We start from the raw sequence: 14,608 nt of genomic DNA, 5'->3' as shown, positions 1-14,608 counted from the left end.
CGATTTTCGTGAAAAAATCGACCCACCCTAATGTACATACTGGTAAAAAACAGTACCGTAGTAAAAAAAACCGCAAAACCGTTTGCAAATACATATAACATATCTGCAAGTATTTTCCTATTGTTCCTTCAGAAATATATAAAATGGTCTATTTCTTTTGCAAGTGCAAATCTACATTATAAATTGGTTTCGATATAATTATTTGAGTTTTTACATTTATAAATATTTTCATCTGAGACAAAATCAATTTCGTTTGAAGATTTATATTGAGTTTTTTTAGATAACTTACAAAAAAAAGGTGAAGAATTGATTTTCCGGAGCCCAGCTCAAGAAAAACCGAAAATACTGCTTTCCTTTATTAACTATGTTTTCGCAGGCGTTGAGCTTAACAACTTTGCTGAACATCACTTTGCGATATTCGAGCATGTAGAATGGTAAAATACATTAAAAAGGCACATAAAAATAACAATTTCACCTGTTTGTTTATGAAAAACGAGATTTGGAAAAATCCCGGGATTTAAAATTAACAAATCCCGGGCTTCGGGATTAAAGAAAACCCCATTTGGCATCTCTAATCTCAATTGATCATTAGAAATCAGTTTAAAAAAATATGAACACCTTTTAGTTTATCAGATTTACTGAATCAGCCGATGAACTGGTTGCTGTTTCTGCGAGTATTAAATATTCAGCTTAAATGAGTATATGGTATCAGAGAATAAAGCTAGTCATAGTCCTATAAACCATAAAAACCATGATAGTATCAACCGTATATATGGTTACAGTAAACAAGCATATGTTTGTGACAACCATATTTATGATGAATAATTTTATCATAATATATTGTTCTCAGATTATGATATTCATAAGCCGAGAGCAACATAATATGTTAAGTCCTTCATCATATAAATGGTTGTCACAAATATATCGAGCCCTTAGCGCCAAATTATCGTAAGCGACAAAACACAAATTTTACAGGAGAAGTTTTTTTTTGATTATTTTGAAATTTATGATGCGATATAATATAATTTCGTTCAAACTATTTGTCTATTTTTCAAAAATATTTATATCTTTTGACAATTAAAAATTCATGGAATACTTTATAAAAAAATATGACAAAAAATGTTTTTTATTGGATTTTTGCAAAGATAAAAATTATTCGAATTGAAATTAAATTTTTATTTATAAATCGTTTTTAATGAAATTCCACAGGTATGTAGTTTTTTCAATTGAAAATGGAAAAATAAAAACGAATTTTGAAATTTATTATCAGCAATCCCGCAATTCCGAAAGAAATGTTGAAAAATTAAAAAATAGTAATTTTTAGTTTTTTGGCTATAATATACATACCAGGGTCAGGGTTATCGGGACCCTTTACAAAATAATTAGAAACATATTGAGCCACCTATAATCGGTTACTATATTTTGATATCGGATACGTGATTTGAGAATTTTTGCCCTAAAATTTTATTTTAAATAAAAAATAGGTGTTTTTTGAAAGGACCTGGTCCACTCGGTAACAATAATTTTGAAATTGGTTTTCCTTTACAATATTTTATCAAAACTTAGCTTTCAGATAGTAGAAATTCCGTATACATCCTCTTAGAAATTTTTTGCGATAACTTAAAAAGAAAAAAAGTTCTTTTTTCCCAAAAAAAATAGCGAAAAATCGCTTTTTAAAATTTTTTTAAATTCAAATGCATATAACTTTGGACTTAGTCATTATTTTTAAACAGTTCTTTTTCCATTTGACACATACATGTGTTGTTAATCCAATAAAGGAAAACTGGAGAAAATCGGGAAATATTTGGATACGCTGTTATCAAAAAACTGGAGTAGGGTGGGTAAAAATGTTGAAAATTTAATTTTCAAATGCGAATATCTCCTAAGCTATAATAGATAATTGATAGCTACGATGAGGTTTTTTGTAGTGATCGATGAGAAGATTATATATGTGTTATGTTTTTGAAATCGGAACTCAAACCAAGAAATAATATCGTTTTAAAAATGTAACATGTCCTACTTTGAGGGCCCTTGGTCGCACCCCTGGTGGGCCCATGAGGTCCACGTTCAAAACTTAAACTCGACAACACTTCTTCGTTGCGCATGTGAAATTTCATTCAAACCAATCTAACCATTTAGAAGTTACAGATTTATTTCCCTCTTTTTTTTCTATACCACTGTGTGTCGCTTACGATAAAATTTGTTTACTGTAAAATATAAATATTGACTTACGATAAAATCTTACCCCCTATAATTTTGATGTTATTAACAATTTTGATATTCTGAGAACGCCAAAACATCAGTCGGTCCATAAAATTTTAATTTCTGCAATAAAACAAAAATTTTAAAAATGTCGCTTACGATAATTTGGCGCTAAGGGCTCGATATACTTGTATACTGTAACCACATTCGTTTTTAACACCAGTCCCACATTAGTCGAATCCTTCTTCATTTTTGTGTTATATCACGTACCGTCCTTCCATTAATAATTATATCTTTGTGGCTTTGGTTTTCAGTGTGTCCATTCTATTAACTGACACATAACATTTTTGGCTAGTATAAAAACCGTGTAAGGAATCATAGAGTTCGATGATATAATTTCCTATATTTACTAAGGATAACTCTAAACAATTTATATTTCACCGGACTATCATAGGCAGATTACAATCAATAAAAATGTTATATGAGCCGAAGTATTTTTTAAGTAACTTTTCTAGGATTTGATGTAGTATTTAAATATGATCGATTATTGATACACCTGGATAGGGTTCTACAGTTCATTGATATTGGGCTTCTGATTTTCAGAGAGGATCATAGAGTATCTAATAAGTGATTTATTCCTCCTATCAACTCGTCGCAACCACACTTTTACCTCGGATGAAATTCCTTGCTCAACTAGATATAAAGGCGATACAATAATCGTTATCTTGTAATATTGCTTGATTAACGAATTCAAATTTCACCAGGCTTTTTAAATTGTACCTTGGACTAATTTTCTGGCAGTCCGTAGTGGTTTAGAAATGTTTTTTTTTTTTGGAAATAATTCGGTATCTTGGGAACTATTAGATACATTGTTGTGAAATTTCACATGGTTACAGCTGAGGTGTTTTTGGGTTATTCAGCTTCCTAAGGGTAATGGAATCCAGTGCGTGGCTCATCGAAATAAGAGTTTTAAATAATAAATGGTACTCCACCAATTTACGATTTGAGTTTCAAATGGTACTCCACCAGTAATTATTGAGTTTTATGTGATCTCTACCAGAGTATACTCTTCACCTAAAAGAAGGAATACGTATGTTAGTATTTAGATCTTATCAAGGACTATTTATATTTTAAATATCAGCTTACTGGCCCTCATTAGAACTAGGGAGTAGAACAACTGTAAATCAAAGCTCCACAGCTCCAACGATGTGAAATTTCTTAACAATATCTCCAAAAGTTCCCGATATACCGGTATATTGTATATGTAACAAAAAAAGAAAGTCGTTTATTCATATTTGCAACAGTGTCAGAGTGGGAATAATGGGAACAGCCCATTAAAATATGTTCCAGTAGTATATTTTCTTAAAACATATTCACTTTCATATGTAAAGTTAAACTGTCAAAATTCTTCTTTGGAAATTTAAAGGTAATTGCACTACAGGCGAATAATTCGCATAGTAATTCGACATCAATCGACTGTAGCACCACAATTTTAATTTTATTTAATTTGAATTTGAAAATCATAAAAGGCGTGGCTTAAAACTATTACTTAGCATACTTTTAAATTGTGGATTTATTTTGTTTAAAGTGAAGGATTTTTTCTTTACTCCACAACTGACGGAAAACACTTTAAGGCATCTCAAGATGTGTATGTTCTTAATTTGATTTGCTATGTCTCTGTTATGTGCTCAACAAAAGAACAGAGATTTAAGTTTATGACCACTTTTTGAAATATTTTGTTTTGTACGTAAGATGAGCATAACACAACATGTTTGGCAAGGAGAGTGAGTGAGTATTTTGAGCATGAATGTCAGGCAATTATCTGTTGGTACATAAATTGTGTATACTTCATAATTTGCAGTTTTCATTCTATTTCTATTGTCTAGCGATGGCATGTAAAATGTGTATACTTTATAGTTTAGTGTCTATGCTAGTTATAAATTTTTGGGATACTTGCACCATATTAAGTCTCAAATGTTTAGCATGCAATACAAGCATCTTCCATGCTGTTGTAGATGATGATGATAATGATGATGACGTTCATCTTTTGTGCTGGTTGTATTCGTACTTATGGGCATTAAGTATTTTAAAACCTTAGAAATGTGCTTCTCATTACAAACTGTGCTGTAAGCCAGGAAATATAAAGGGCTCTGGAGAGATAGATGTCTGTGCTAGTTTAACTGTACGATTTAATATTTTTTTCTATTTTTTGCTGCCTCCAGAAGGAGCTGAAAAACTTGACTGCATTCTTACAGCTGCCGTTAGGTGATTTTGATATAAATTACACTAGATGGATTTTTTTGAAGTATTTTTTTTTGGGTTTGATGTTATTTCAGTTTCATGCAGTTTTTCCTTATGATGCTGTATTTTTTCGTTATTTTTTTGTGTGTGAACATTTGCACCATCTGCCTCTAATGGTTCTTTTGACCACATGTGCATAATATCTATTAACTTATGATGAAGTTTAAGTACAATTTGGAGAACAACAACACTCTTTTTATAAATTTTCTAGTATATTTTTTTATGTTTTGAAATATTGCCTTAAGAAAACTTAAGAAAATTTATGCGAATTTTCAAGAATGTTATTTTAAATCCATAAAGCATTAAATAATTTATTAAAAGTAAATGTTTGATAAAGCTGACACACTATAAATTAAATTTTAAGTTAATTCCAAATCAACATACAACATTTGCAAAATTGTTGAAGTATTTAAGCGTAATTTTAATTAATTAATTATTATTTCGAAATTTAAGAAACTATGCCAATTACACAATTTTTTTCACATTTCAATTCCCCTGACCCATTATTTTTATTTTATAGATGACAGCCTTATCTTTAACTCTTTATGCTGACACCATTTAATGCCGTACTATGTTGCTTATATTGTGATTGCATCCTTTTTTTACTGCCAACTTTTTATTTTTCATTTGCTTGTTACTTTTCATAATCCATTGATTGTTCTTTGCAAACAATACTGGATGGAGTATTGGTTTGAAAAATAATGAACTGATTGTTTTTGCTATTGTTTTATTGTACGTTGTGTTGTTTTACATTTCATTTGTTAGTTCTTTGCAAAATTACAGCCAATATGAAATCCTGCCAATATTCATTTGCAATATAATAACAATGCTGATGATGAGTAAAAATATGAAAAAAAACACAAACAAATCAGCAGGGAAGGAATTAATGTCGGTCAACAGAAAATGTGCAGGTGCATGCTACACACTATTATTAAAGAGAGACTCTATACAACAGCATAACTTTGCAAGCTGCTTGATAAAGTCGAGTAAATTTCATTCTTGCTCATAAGTGTTAGCAAATATCTGATAGAAACCATATATAATTACAATTGCAGTACTTTTCGCTCTAGATTTAAACCATTTTTGTCAGTCAGTGCTTTTTGAAAAACCCGCTAGATTCACTTTGCTGATTTCACTTTAAAGACGTATTTAATTTTGTTCAAATATGTATATAACTTTTCTATTATAGAGATTTCATTTCACCCTCAACAAAATTACTTTGTTTACCATAGTGTGTTGTTTTCCACACATTTTTTGCAATCAATATTATGATTTACCATCAATAACATATTTATTTTTATATTCTGTTATTTATTACATTAAATTTTATAAAAACATTTCGGCTATAAGTACGCTTACATACGAATAGTACAAATTTTTTAGAATAAAAATCCCATTTGATGACTGAAATCCTGGTTCTATATTAATACATAGAAATTACATATGTGTGGAAAACTACACACCAGGGTAAGCAACGTCACTTTTTAAATACATATATATTTAAAAAAATATATATTTTAATCAATTAATGTAAATCCCGTGCTAAATTGATGCGTCAGGAATTGTTAAAAAATTCATGAACATCGCACAGTGGTATGAGAATAAAAAAAGATGGAAATAAATCTGTAACTTCTAAACCCTTACGCCGATTTGAATGAAATTTAACATTTTTTTTTTTTTTAGTTTTAAAATTTCTTTAAAATTTTTTTTTCCGATTTTGACCCATTGTAGGTCCAACTTACTATGGTCTTATATACGTCGTTGGACAGGTCTTTGAAATATCTATCATTAGATATCAATATTGTCTATATTAATGATTTAGTAATCCAGATATGGGTCAAAAATAGTTCAAAAATCGAGGTTGTCCTGGTTTGTTCAGCCATTTGTGGACCGATTTTCTCGATTTTTAATAGCAACCGAGCCGGAAGAATTTCGGAGATATTGATGTATCATTCGTGTATGTAAGTTATTTGGGGGCTTCAGAAAGTTGATTTCAACACACAGATGGACATGGCTATATCGACTCCGCTATCTATAATGATTCAGAATATATATACTTTGTGGGGTAGCAAATGAAAAATGTAGAAATTACAAACGGAATGACAAACTTATATATACCCTTGCCACTCATAGTGAAGGGTATAAAAAAAAACCTTGAAAGAAGATTTTGATCTATCCGACTAACTAGACGAATCGAAAACAAAGTCAAATATCAATGGCGCTAAGGTAATGCTCGGTATTTGGTGGGCCATATCTATTATGAGCTGCTGAATTCTGACCAGACCATCACAGGGAACCTGTACTGAATGCAACTGATTCATTTGATGCGTTCATTGGCCGAAAAACGTCCAGAATATGCAATACATGTTAAAAACTATTTGGAAAGAAGTAATTGGAAAGTTTTGCCTCACCCGCATTATAGTCCAGACCTTCTCCCGTCCGACTGCTATTTCTTTTGATCGATGCAGAACGCTCTCTCGGGTATACGCTTCACTTCATAACAGAGCATCCGAAATTTTTTAATCTTTCATCAAGTTCACACTTGAATCCTATATTCAGCATTCACGTGCTTTGGTCATAAATTGTTGTCATCACTGGAAAACTTATTGTTCCACATTAAGTTTTCCTAGCATTTTACCTTGAAAATTCTCAAATTGTTTAAGTCATCTTAAAACACATTTTTCATTTAGTAACAAACTAAACGATGTATTTATTTAAATTTCATACAATTTAAATGCAGTGAAACGTAAATGTTAATACAAAGTAAAAAACAGAAAAATATTGATTATTCATTCAATGATGTGAAAAATAAACAAAGTAACAACAATAACTGCAAAATGAAGGAAACAAGAACAAACAAACAAAAAACACACACAATAACAAATTACACTTTTTCCTGGCAATAAAAAGGTTGCCAAATAAAGACAAATTTACCTTAACTGGGAAAATAATTATGAAGGCTTAAAATTGAAATAAAAATTTACAAAAAATATTAATTTAAATTTACTCTTTAATTTAAACCCATTTTTCAGATATTGTAAAATTTTAAATTTGACTCAGGTTCATTTATTTTAATTACTCTCTGTAATAATACAAATAATGCTACTGCAAATTAATTTTAGATTAATTGGCAAATTGGAATGCATTTGCTATAGTGGTATTCTTTGAGTTATTACGGAGTAATTAAAATAAATGAACTTAAGCTAAATTAAAAATTTACTTTCAAATAAAAAGATTCAGATTTTGTAAAATTTTTGGAATTTAACAAGTTACTTTGGCCACTCTGCTAAAATTTACTATTGTAATGCTTACGTTAGTTTAGTACCACTTCTCTACTCATGCCTTATTCCTTTGTACTACTTACCATCATCATCAGCCAGCCATACCAACCTCGATTGCTTAATGCGATGTAAAATTATCATTAGCATTTCATCTCTACTCTCATTCAAGATGTACGAGTATGTGAATTGAGTTTTAGCAGTATGAGTGTCTACCCACTAAATATTTTTTTGTCGAATTCGGTCAGAATTCGTATCGATAGTCATCGATATCGATAGTCTCGAACAAGTTGCCGAGATCGTATCGGATGTCGGTACGAAATTGTAGCGAAATTTGTATGTGAAATGTAACTCTTTGTCTATGAAAATTCGTCAAGACATAATTTCTTACTATATTCCACAAAATAATCAGAAAATTTGGTAACAAACATTACATGTTATTCTGTCAAGTTCCAGAAGAAAATTTTGACAAGTCGGTTTATTTTCTGAATTAATTCAGAGAATTCTGAAATCATTTACATTGCCAAATAATGTTTATTGGCTATTTATACTTCGCATGGGTATGTGTGTATATCTGTGTTTGTAATATATGGATATATAAGTGTATTGTATAGTAAAAGTGTATTACTTATTATGCTGATATACTTTGTATTATTTTTCTGCTATCATGCTAAACTTATTGAAGATTTCTTACAATTCTTTCGACAGTTACAGTTGCTGACTGGTTGCCATTGTTATAAACGATGAAGTTGAGCAAATACAATAATATAGATATTTGTGATACATGTATGCCAGAAATGCCAATAATTTGGAGTGTTCAATATGCTACTTGATGAGAAAGAAAATAAAGAGAAGGTATATAGGAGTTGGGGGAAAAAATATAACAAATTTTGCATGGTTTTTTTCCCCAGAAGTACTTTGTAATGAAGAATTGTTATAGGTGGTGTGGTTGAAAAGTTCTAGTAATTCATAGATTTGGAATTTGTACAATTTTATTATATTATTAATTAATATGTAGAAAGGAGTCCAGAAAAATCTCCATTAGTTAATAATCTGTAACTTAGCTTTCAAAATATTGTCTCGAAGTAATAGCCTAAGGTTCAATAAATCAAACAATAGATTTTTGGCTGAAAAAATTTGAAATCTACATTTTGGTAAGAAAAAAGTCGAACTCTCGATTAAAATATCTCAAAAAGTCGACCAACTAAAAAAAAATTAACTAAAAAAAGTCGAATTAGTTATTTATTTGTATTGTAAAATTAAAAATAAATTAGTTCTTTCTATTTAATTTATTCTGACAACTATTTTATGTATTTTTTTTTATTAAAATAGGATAAATAGTCGAAAACTCTATTCACAATTTTATAAAAGCCGAAAGGTCGACTTTTTGTTTCAACTATGAAATACTAGTACATCTGATAAACAAACTCACAGATTACTACAGATATGAAACAAGTGATAGTTCACAAAAATGTAATATCGAACCGTATTGTAATTTTGACATTCTACAAAAACTTTTAACGGTTGTTGTTAGAGAGAAAAACAATACAATTTTCAATAGGTAACAAGTGTGATATAGATTTGTGCCTCTTGCCAAACCACAACCATTTTGACATTTTCTTTTGTTTATTTTCTATTGCCATATTACTGGAACTTGCTTACGTATATAAGTGAATTTAAATTTGGGGGCTCACCATACCCCGAAAAAGTTTGTTAAACATTTTAAATCATTTTCTTCTTTAATTTTTTTTGATTTTTTGATGTATACTCGGTTCTGATTAACATTTAATTCTTATACCCTTCACCAAGAGTGGGTAAGGTTTTATAAATATAAGTCTGTCATTCCGTTAGTAATTTCCCTGAATATTTATTCTGGATCGTTAAATAAAACGGAATGGATATATATCCGCTATATCGAGTCCACCATATGTTTTACCTAAGTATATCACGATTACTAGGTCATGGATATCGACTAGAATATTCTTTTCCCGCACTTTTTCATTTCCCGGGAAATCGGGATTAATTTTGAAATTTCACGGGATCCCGGGAATTCCCGCATAGAACAAATTATTCAATTTCAAGAATGTAGACTTCGTTAAAAAGCTAAAATATATCTTTGGTTTTAAAATGTCATTGGATACAAATAAAAAAATCCAATAAAAATTTAATATAAAGAAATAAACTGACTCGATTTCTAATATACAAACCGGTCACCATTTGTCAAAAATAAGTCGCAAAAAATAAATATTTTTTTTAGATTTTGAATTGACAATGTTTAACTTATTTAATCAAAAATTAAGTCAAAATTTTAATTAAAACTTTATAACATAGAATAAACACATAGAACGGAAGGAGAGAGTAATATATGTATATGGAAAAATTACGCTCTTTTCACACATGCGGGTGATACAATAACAAAATACATGCAATACATTCTCATGAATTAGGTTTTTGACAACAGACTTAGGTTTTTGACTCTCAGTTACCTATCTAGTTGTTGTCTATGCTTGATAATATTAAACAAAATTCAATTTAACCGAAAGTAGTTATATTCCAAAAAAGCTAAATACTAAAATAATTCCACATTCGATCGGAATAGCATTCTGTGACAGCCCTGAACATTCACGAGTTTTTGGAATAATGAAAATGTTATTGGTCCTTTTGGGTTAAACCTTTTTTTTGTATGAATCTTCTGCATTTGTTTTGGATTCTCACACAATTTCCCGGGATGTCGGGATTGAAAATATCCGTGAAAAACTCTAATATCAACCTTTCCATCGAAGTATACAGCCTTAGAAATTCAGGCCAATTTCGGTAAAAATATCGGATTTTATTAATGAAAACCTAATTTTTAGTGAAACATATGTTTTTTTTTATTGACAAAACCATTTTGTCAATATTGTGTGTTTAATTTAAAGAAATATTATTTCCAGAAATTTGCCACAATTTCTGAGCAACAATCGTTCAAAAAAATTGTTAAGATTTGACTAAAATTTATAACAATTTTTGTAAATTGTTATATTTTTTGGAATATTAGACAAAAATAAATATTTTTGTTACTTTCAATAAAATTATTATTAAAATAGAATCTTAATTGCATTATTTGACAATTTCATTTATTAATAGGATAAACTCATTGTTAAATAGAAATAGTTGATTGTTAACCAATTATTTATTCAATATGAAAAACTAGTTGTTAAAAAATAATGTTGGATGTTAAGTGACATAAAAATTTTCTATAGTTAAGAAATCGGTTGTTGGTGCCTTTTCAATTAAAAAATTAATTGTATTGACGAATTCGTTATTTAATATGACAATTGAATTGTCGTAATTTGTTTCTTGCAGAAGTGGTTTTTAATGAATTTTAAAACTGATATTGAAATTCTGTAACTTGATCACTTCCCAAACAGCAAACTTCATTAGCTTATTCAAAATGCTTCGTTTTACACAGAAAAACGAATAAGACATTTTTTCTACAATTTATTTACATGAAAATAAAATAAGTTCAATATTTGCTTCCACCCACAAACGCTCAAGTACAAACAACTTTCAATTTGCATTTTACTCGTATATTTATTACAATTTCTTCTATTTTCACATTTTGTTAGTTTTTCATTTCTAGTTTTACTTTTGTTGTTTTGTTTTTTTGGTAAATATTATAATATATTATTCTCTTTTTTGCAACCTTATCTCTTTTAGTGCCTCTTACCTCAGTTCAGGGTGTATTGGGACGCCAGGCAATGCTGCCGTGTGATATAACACCAATGGAACGTGACGATGCTGTTTATATGGTTTTGTGGTTTCGTGAGGGTGATGGTGAACCCATTTATAAGTAAGTAACATCATTATCCCCATAGTTTCCGGTTTTAGTTTAGTTTTTTGCTCTAACAATTTTATTATTTGTTTCATTTCAACTTAACATACTACTTTATTAGTAATTTTTTCATTATTATGTACAAAAGGATTCTGGATTTTAAAAGTAATGAGTTTATAAAAAAAAAATGTTTCAAAACCCCAAGTCAGGGTAAAGAGAGAAAGAGAGAGAGAGAAATGGAAAATAAAAAGAACCGACACTTCCTTATATATTTTAAGTGATTTAATTTATGTTGAAATTCATGTTTTATGTATAAAGGGACAAAGTGTTGCTTATCCTCATATTTAACTTGCTTAAGTTTTTTAGGGTTTATTTCAGATTTTTATTTTATTATTTAATTAATAAGGTAGTATTTTCACAAGCAACATTAAAAACTATATAATTTATTAAGTAGTTTAGGAATAAATATAAATATAAATAAATATATGTACTTTGTAGTACGTTCCCAAGAATTGTAAGTGGTTAGTTTTTACGAATTTATTGTTAAAAAGATTATTAAGCATAATTAAGGATTTTTAAACTTATACAAATACCATAATACTTAACAAAAAGCCTTTTAGTCTTAGATGAAAGTTATTTATGAAAATTATTTTATGAATTTAAAATAAATTTGATTAATTAGGTTCATTTTTTGACCGGTATTAAATATACAAAACAGTTTGGGGTAGTTTGTCATTCCGCTTGTAATTTATTTAATACTAGTTGACCGCCCCGGCTTCGCCCGGTAGCATTTACTAATGTTAGTTCGTCAAGTTTCTCCAACCCACTCACACCAGCCTGTTCTTATTTATTTGCAAATAAAATATCTAAATTTGTATTGCATACTTTAGGGACTTTTTTATTACAGTTGACTGCACTCAAAAAAGCCGGTGTTAGCCGTAATTTTTTAATTTAATTTTTTTTCTTTACAAACCATCTCCTGAAAATTTCGAATCGTCTGTATGTTGAAAAAGCTTTTTGAAATCGCCCAGATAACTCAGGCATCCACGTGTTGTAGCAGTATATAAGACATAGTTATGTAAATTTTGGTATTGTATATAGCGAAAATCGGGCAACATTTGTCCCTAATCCCCACACTAGAGTGTCCAAAAAACCGTAAAATTTGGAAAACCGGTTTCCGGTTTAACCGAAACAGGGTGTTTTTGAAAAAATCGGTTTTGTCTTCAAAAAAAAACCGGCTAATCGGTTTATATTAAATTTGTGAGGATCGGTCCATAATTGACCCCACCTCCATATAACCCCTATATCAGAAAATTTATTTATTGTCAATAAATAACACTGTACAACACAAAAAGGTCCGACCAATAAATTTTGATAGAGGAGGGTAGTAAAGCATCCAGTTCTTGGTCTTCAAGGGTACACAAGGTTCGGCACAGGCAAATGATTAGTTTTCTTACAATTATTTAAAATAAATTATTGCTAACGAAATTAATTGTTTAAAATATATCTTTACACTAAACTCGAGCACTGTTTAATATTTGTTTAAAATGATATTCTCAAACAAATCTTTAACTTTATATTTCTTATTATTTCTCTCCAGTTTCGATGTACGAGGGAGACAATTCGGTCAGGCGAGATTATGGTCATCACCAACAGCATTTGGACCACGAGCCTACTTCAGTAGTACATCACATCCAGCACAATTGAAAATTGACAATGTGCGCTTAGAAGATGAAGGTGTCTACAGATGTCGAGTTGATTTTCGTAATTCACCCACAAGAAATCTCAAAATCAATTTAACAGTAATTGGTAAGTTTAATTAAACCAGAATACTTGCGAAATGTGAAAAAATATGTGTCCTTGTGTGGGATTGAAACAAAGCTAATTTCACCATAAGACACATAATGAATGCCAGATGACAATATGCAAATGTGTGCCAGTTTGTGCAACATTTAAGGAATATTGGGTTAAAACAATACCAGAATAATGAAAATTAATTTTCTTATGGGAAAAATCAGGGACCGTAACAATTATGACATTTATAATAAAAATCACAACATAATTGTTATTTTCTGATTTTTATTTTTTTTGTCAGAAATAATTGTTATTTTTGATTTTTATTTTTTTTGTCAGGAATATTTGTCAGACTTTGAGTTTTATTTATTTTTGTCAGGAATATTTGTCAAACTTTGAGTTTTATTTTTTTTGTCAGACTTTGATTTTTATTTTTTTTGTCAGAAATAATTGTTATTTTTTGATTTTTATTTTTTTTTGTCAGATATATTTGTCAGACTTTGATTTTTATTTTTATACCCTTCACCACGAGTGGCAAGGGTATATATAAGTTTGTCATTCCGTTTATAATTTCTACATAGATATATGTTTATAATTTCGTTATAGATAGCGAAGTCGATATCGCCATGTCCGTCTATTGAAATCAACTGTATGTTGAAATCAACTTTCCGTAGCCCCCAAATAACTTACAAACATGATTGATACGTCAATATATCGGGAATTCTTCCGGCTCGGTTGCCATTTAAAATCGAGAAAATCGGCCCACAAATGGCTGAGATAACGGGACAACCTCGATTTTAGGCCTATTTTTGATCTATATCTGGATAACTAAGTCATTATGACCAAAAAATTTTTTTGGAAACAAAAAAAATTTTGACAAACAAATTTTTTTGGTAAAAAAAAATTTATGACAAAACAAATTTGTTGGTAAAAAAAAATTTATGAACAAAAAAATTTTTTTAAAAAAAAAAATTCGGGTTAAAAAATATTTTTCCCGATTTTGACCCATTGTAGGTCAAAGCCTTATATACATACATCGTTGCAATGGACTTTGAAATATCTATCATTAGATATCCATAATGCCTATATTAATGACTTAGTTATCCAGATATAGATCAAAAATAGGCCAAAAATCGAGGTTGTCCCGTTATCTCAGCCATTTGTGGGCCGATTTTAAATGGCAACCGAGCCGGAAGAATTCCCGATATATTGATGTATC

The 14,608-nt window shown here is 29.5% G+C and overlaps 1 protein-coding gene across 1 annotated transcript in view; it reads left to right on the top strand.

Annotated features, from left to right (window-relative positions):
- Positions 1-3,970: 3,970 nt before the first annotated feature.
- Positions 3,971-14,608, top strand: part of side-IV (sidestep IV) — a 125,238-nt gene continuing 114,600 nt past the window's right edge. The window contains exons 1-3 of the mRNA XM_065503064.1: positions 3,971-3,986; positions 11,481-11,613; positions 13,196-13,404. Of these exons, the coding sequence (XP_065359136.1) occupies positions 3,971-3,986; positions 11,481-11,613; positions 13,196-13,404 (358 nt within the window). The remainder of the gene's footprint in view (positions 3,987-11,480; positions 11,614-13,195; positions 13,405-14,608) is intronic.

This window comes from Calliphora vicina, chromosome 1, assembly GCF_958450345.1.
Source record: "Calliphora vicina chromosome 1, idCalVici1.1, whole genome shotgun sequence".
NCBI classification, from domain to species: Eukaryota; Metazoa; Arthropoda; class Insecta; order Diptera; family Calliphoridae; genus Calliphora; species Calliphora vicina.
This window is presented reverse-complemented; position numbering and strand designations above follow the sequence as displayed.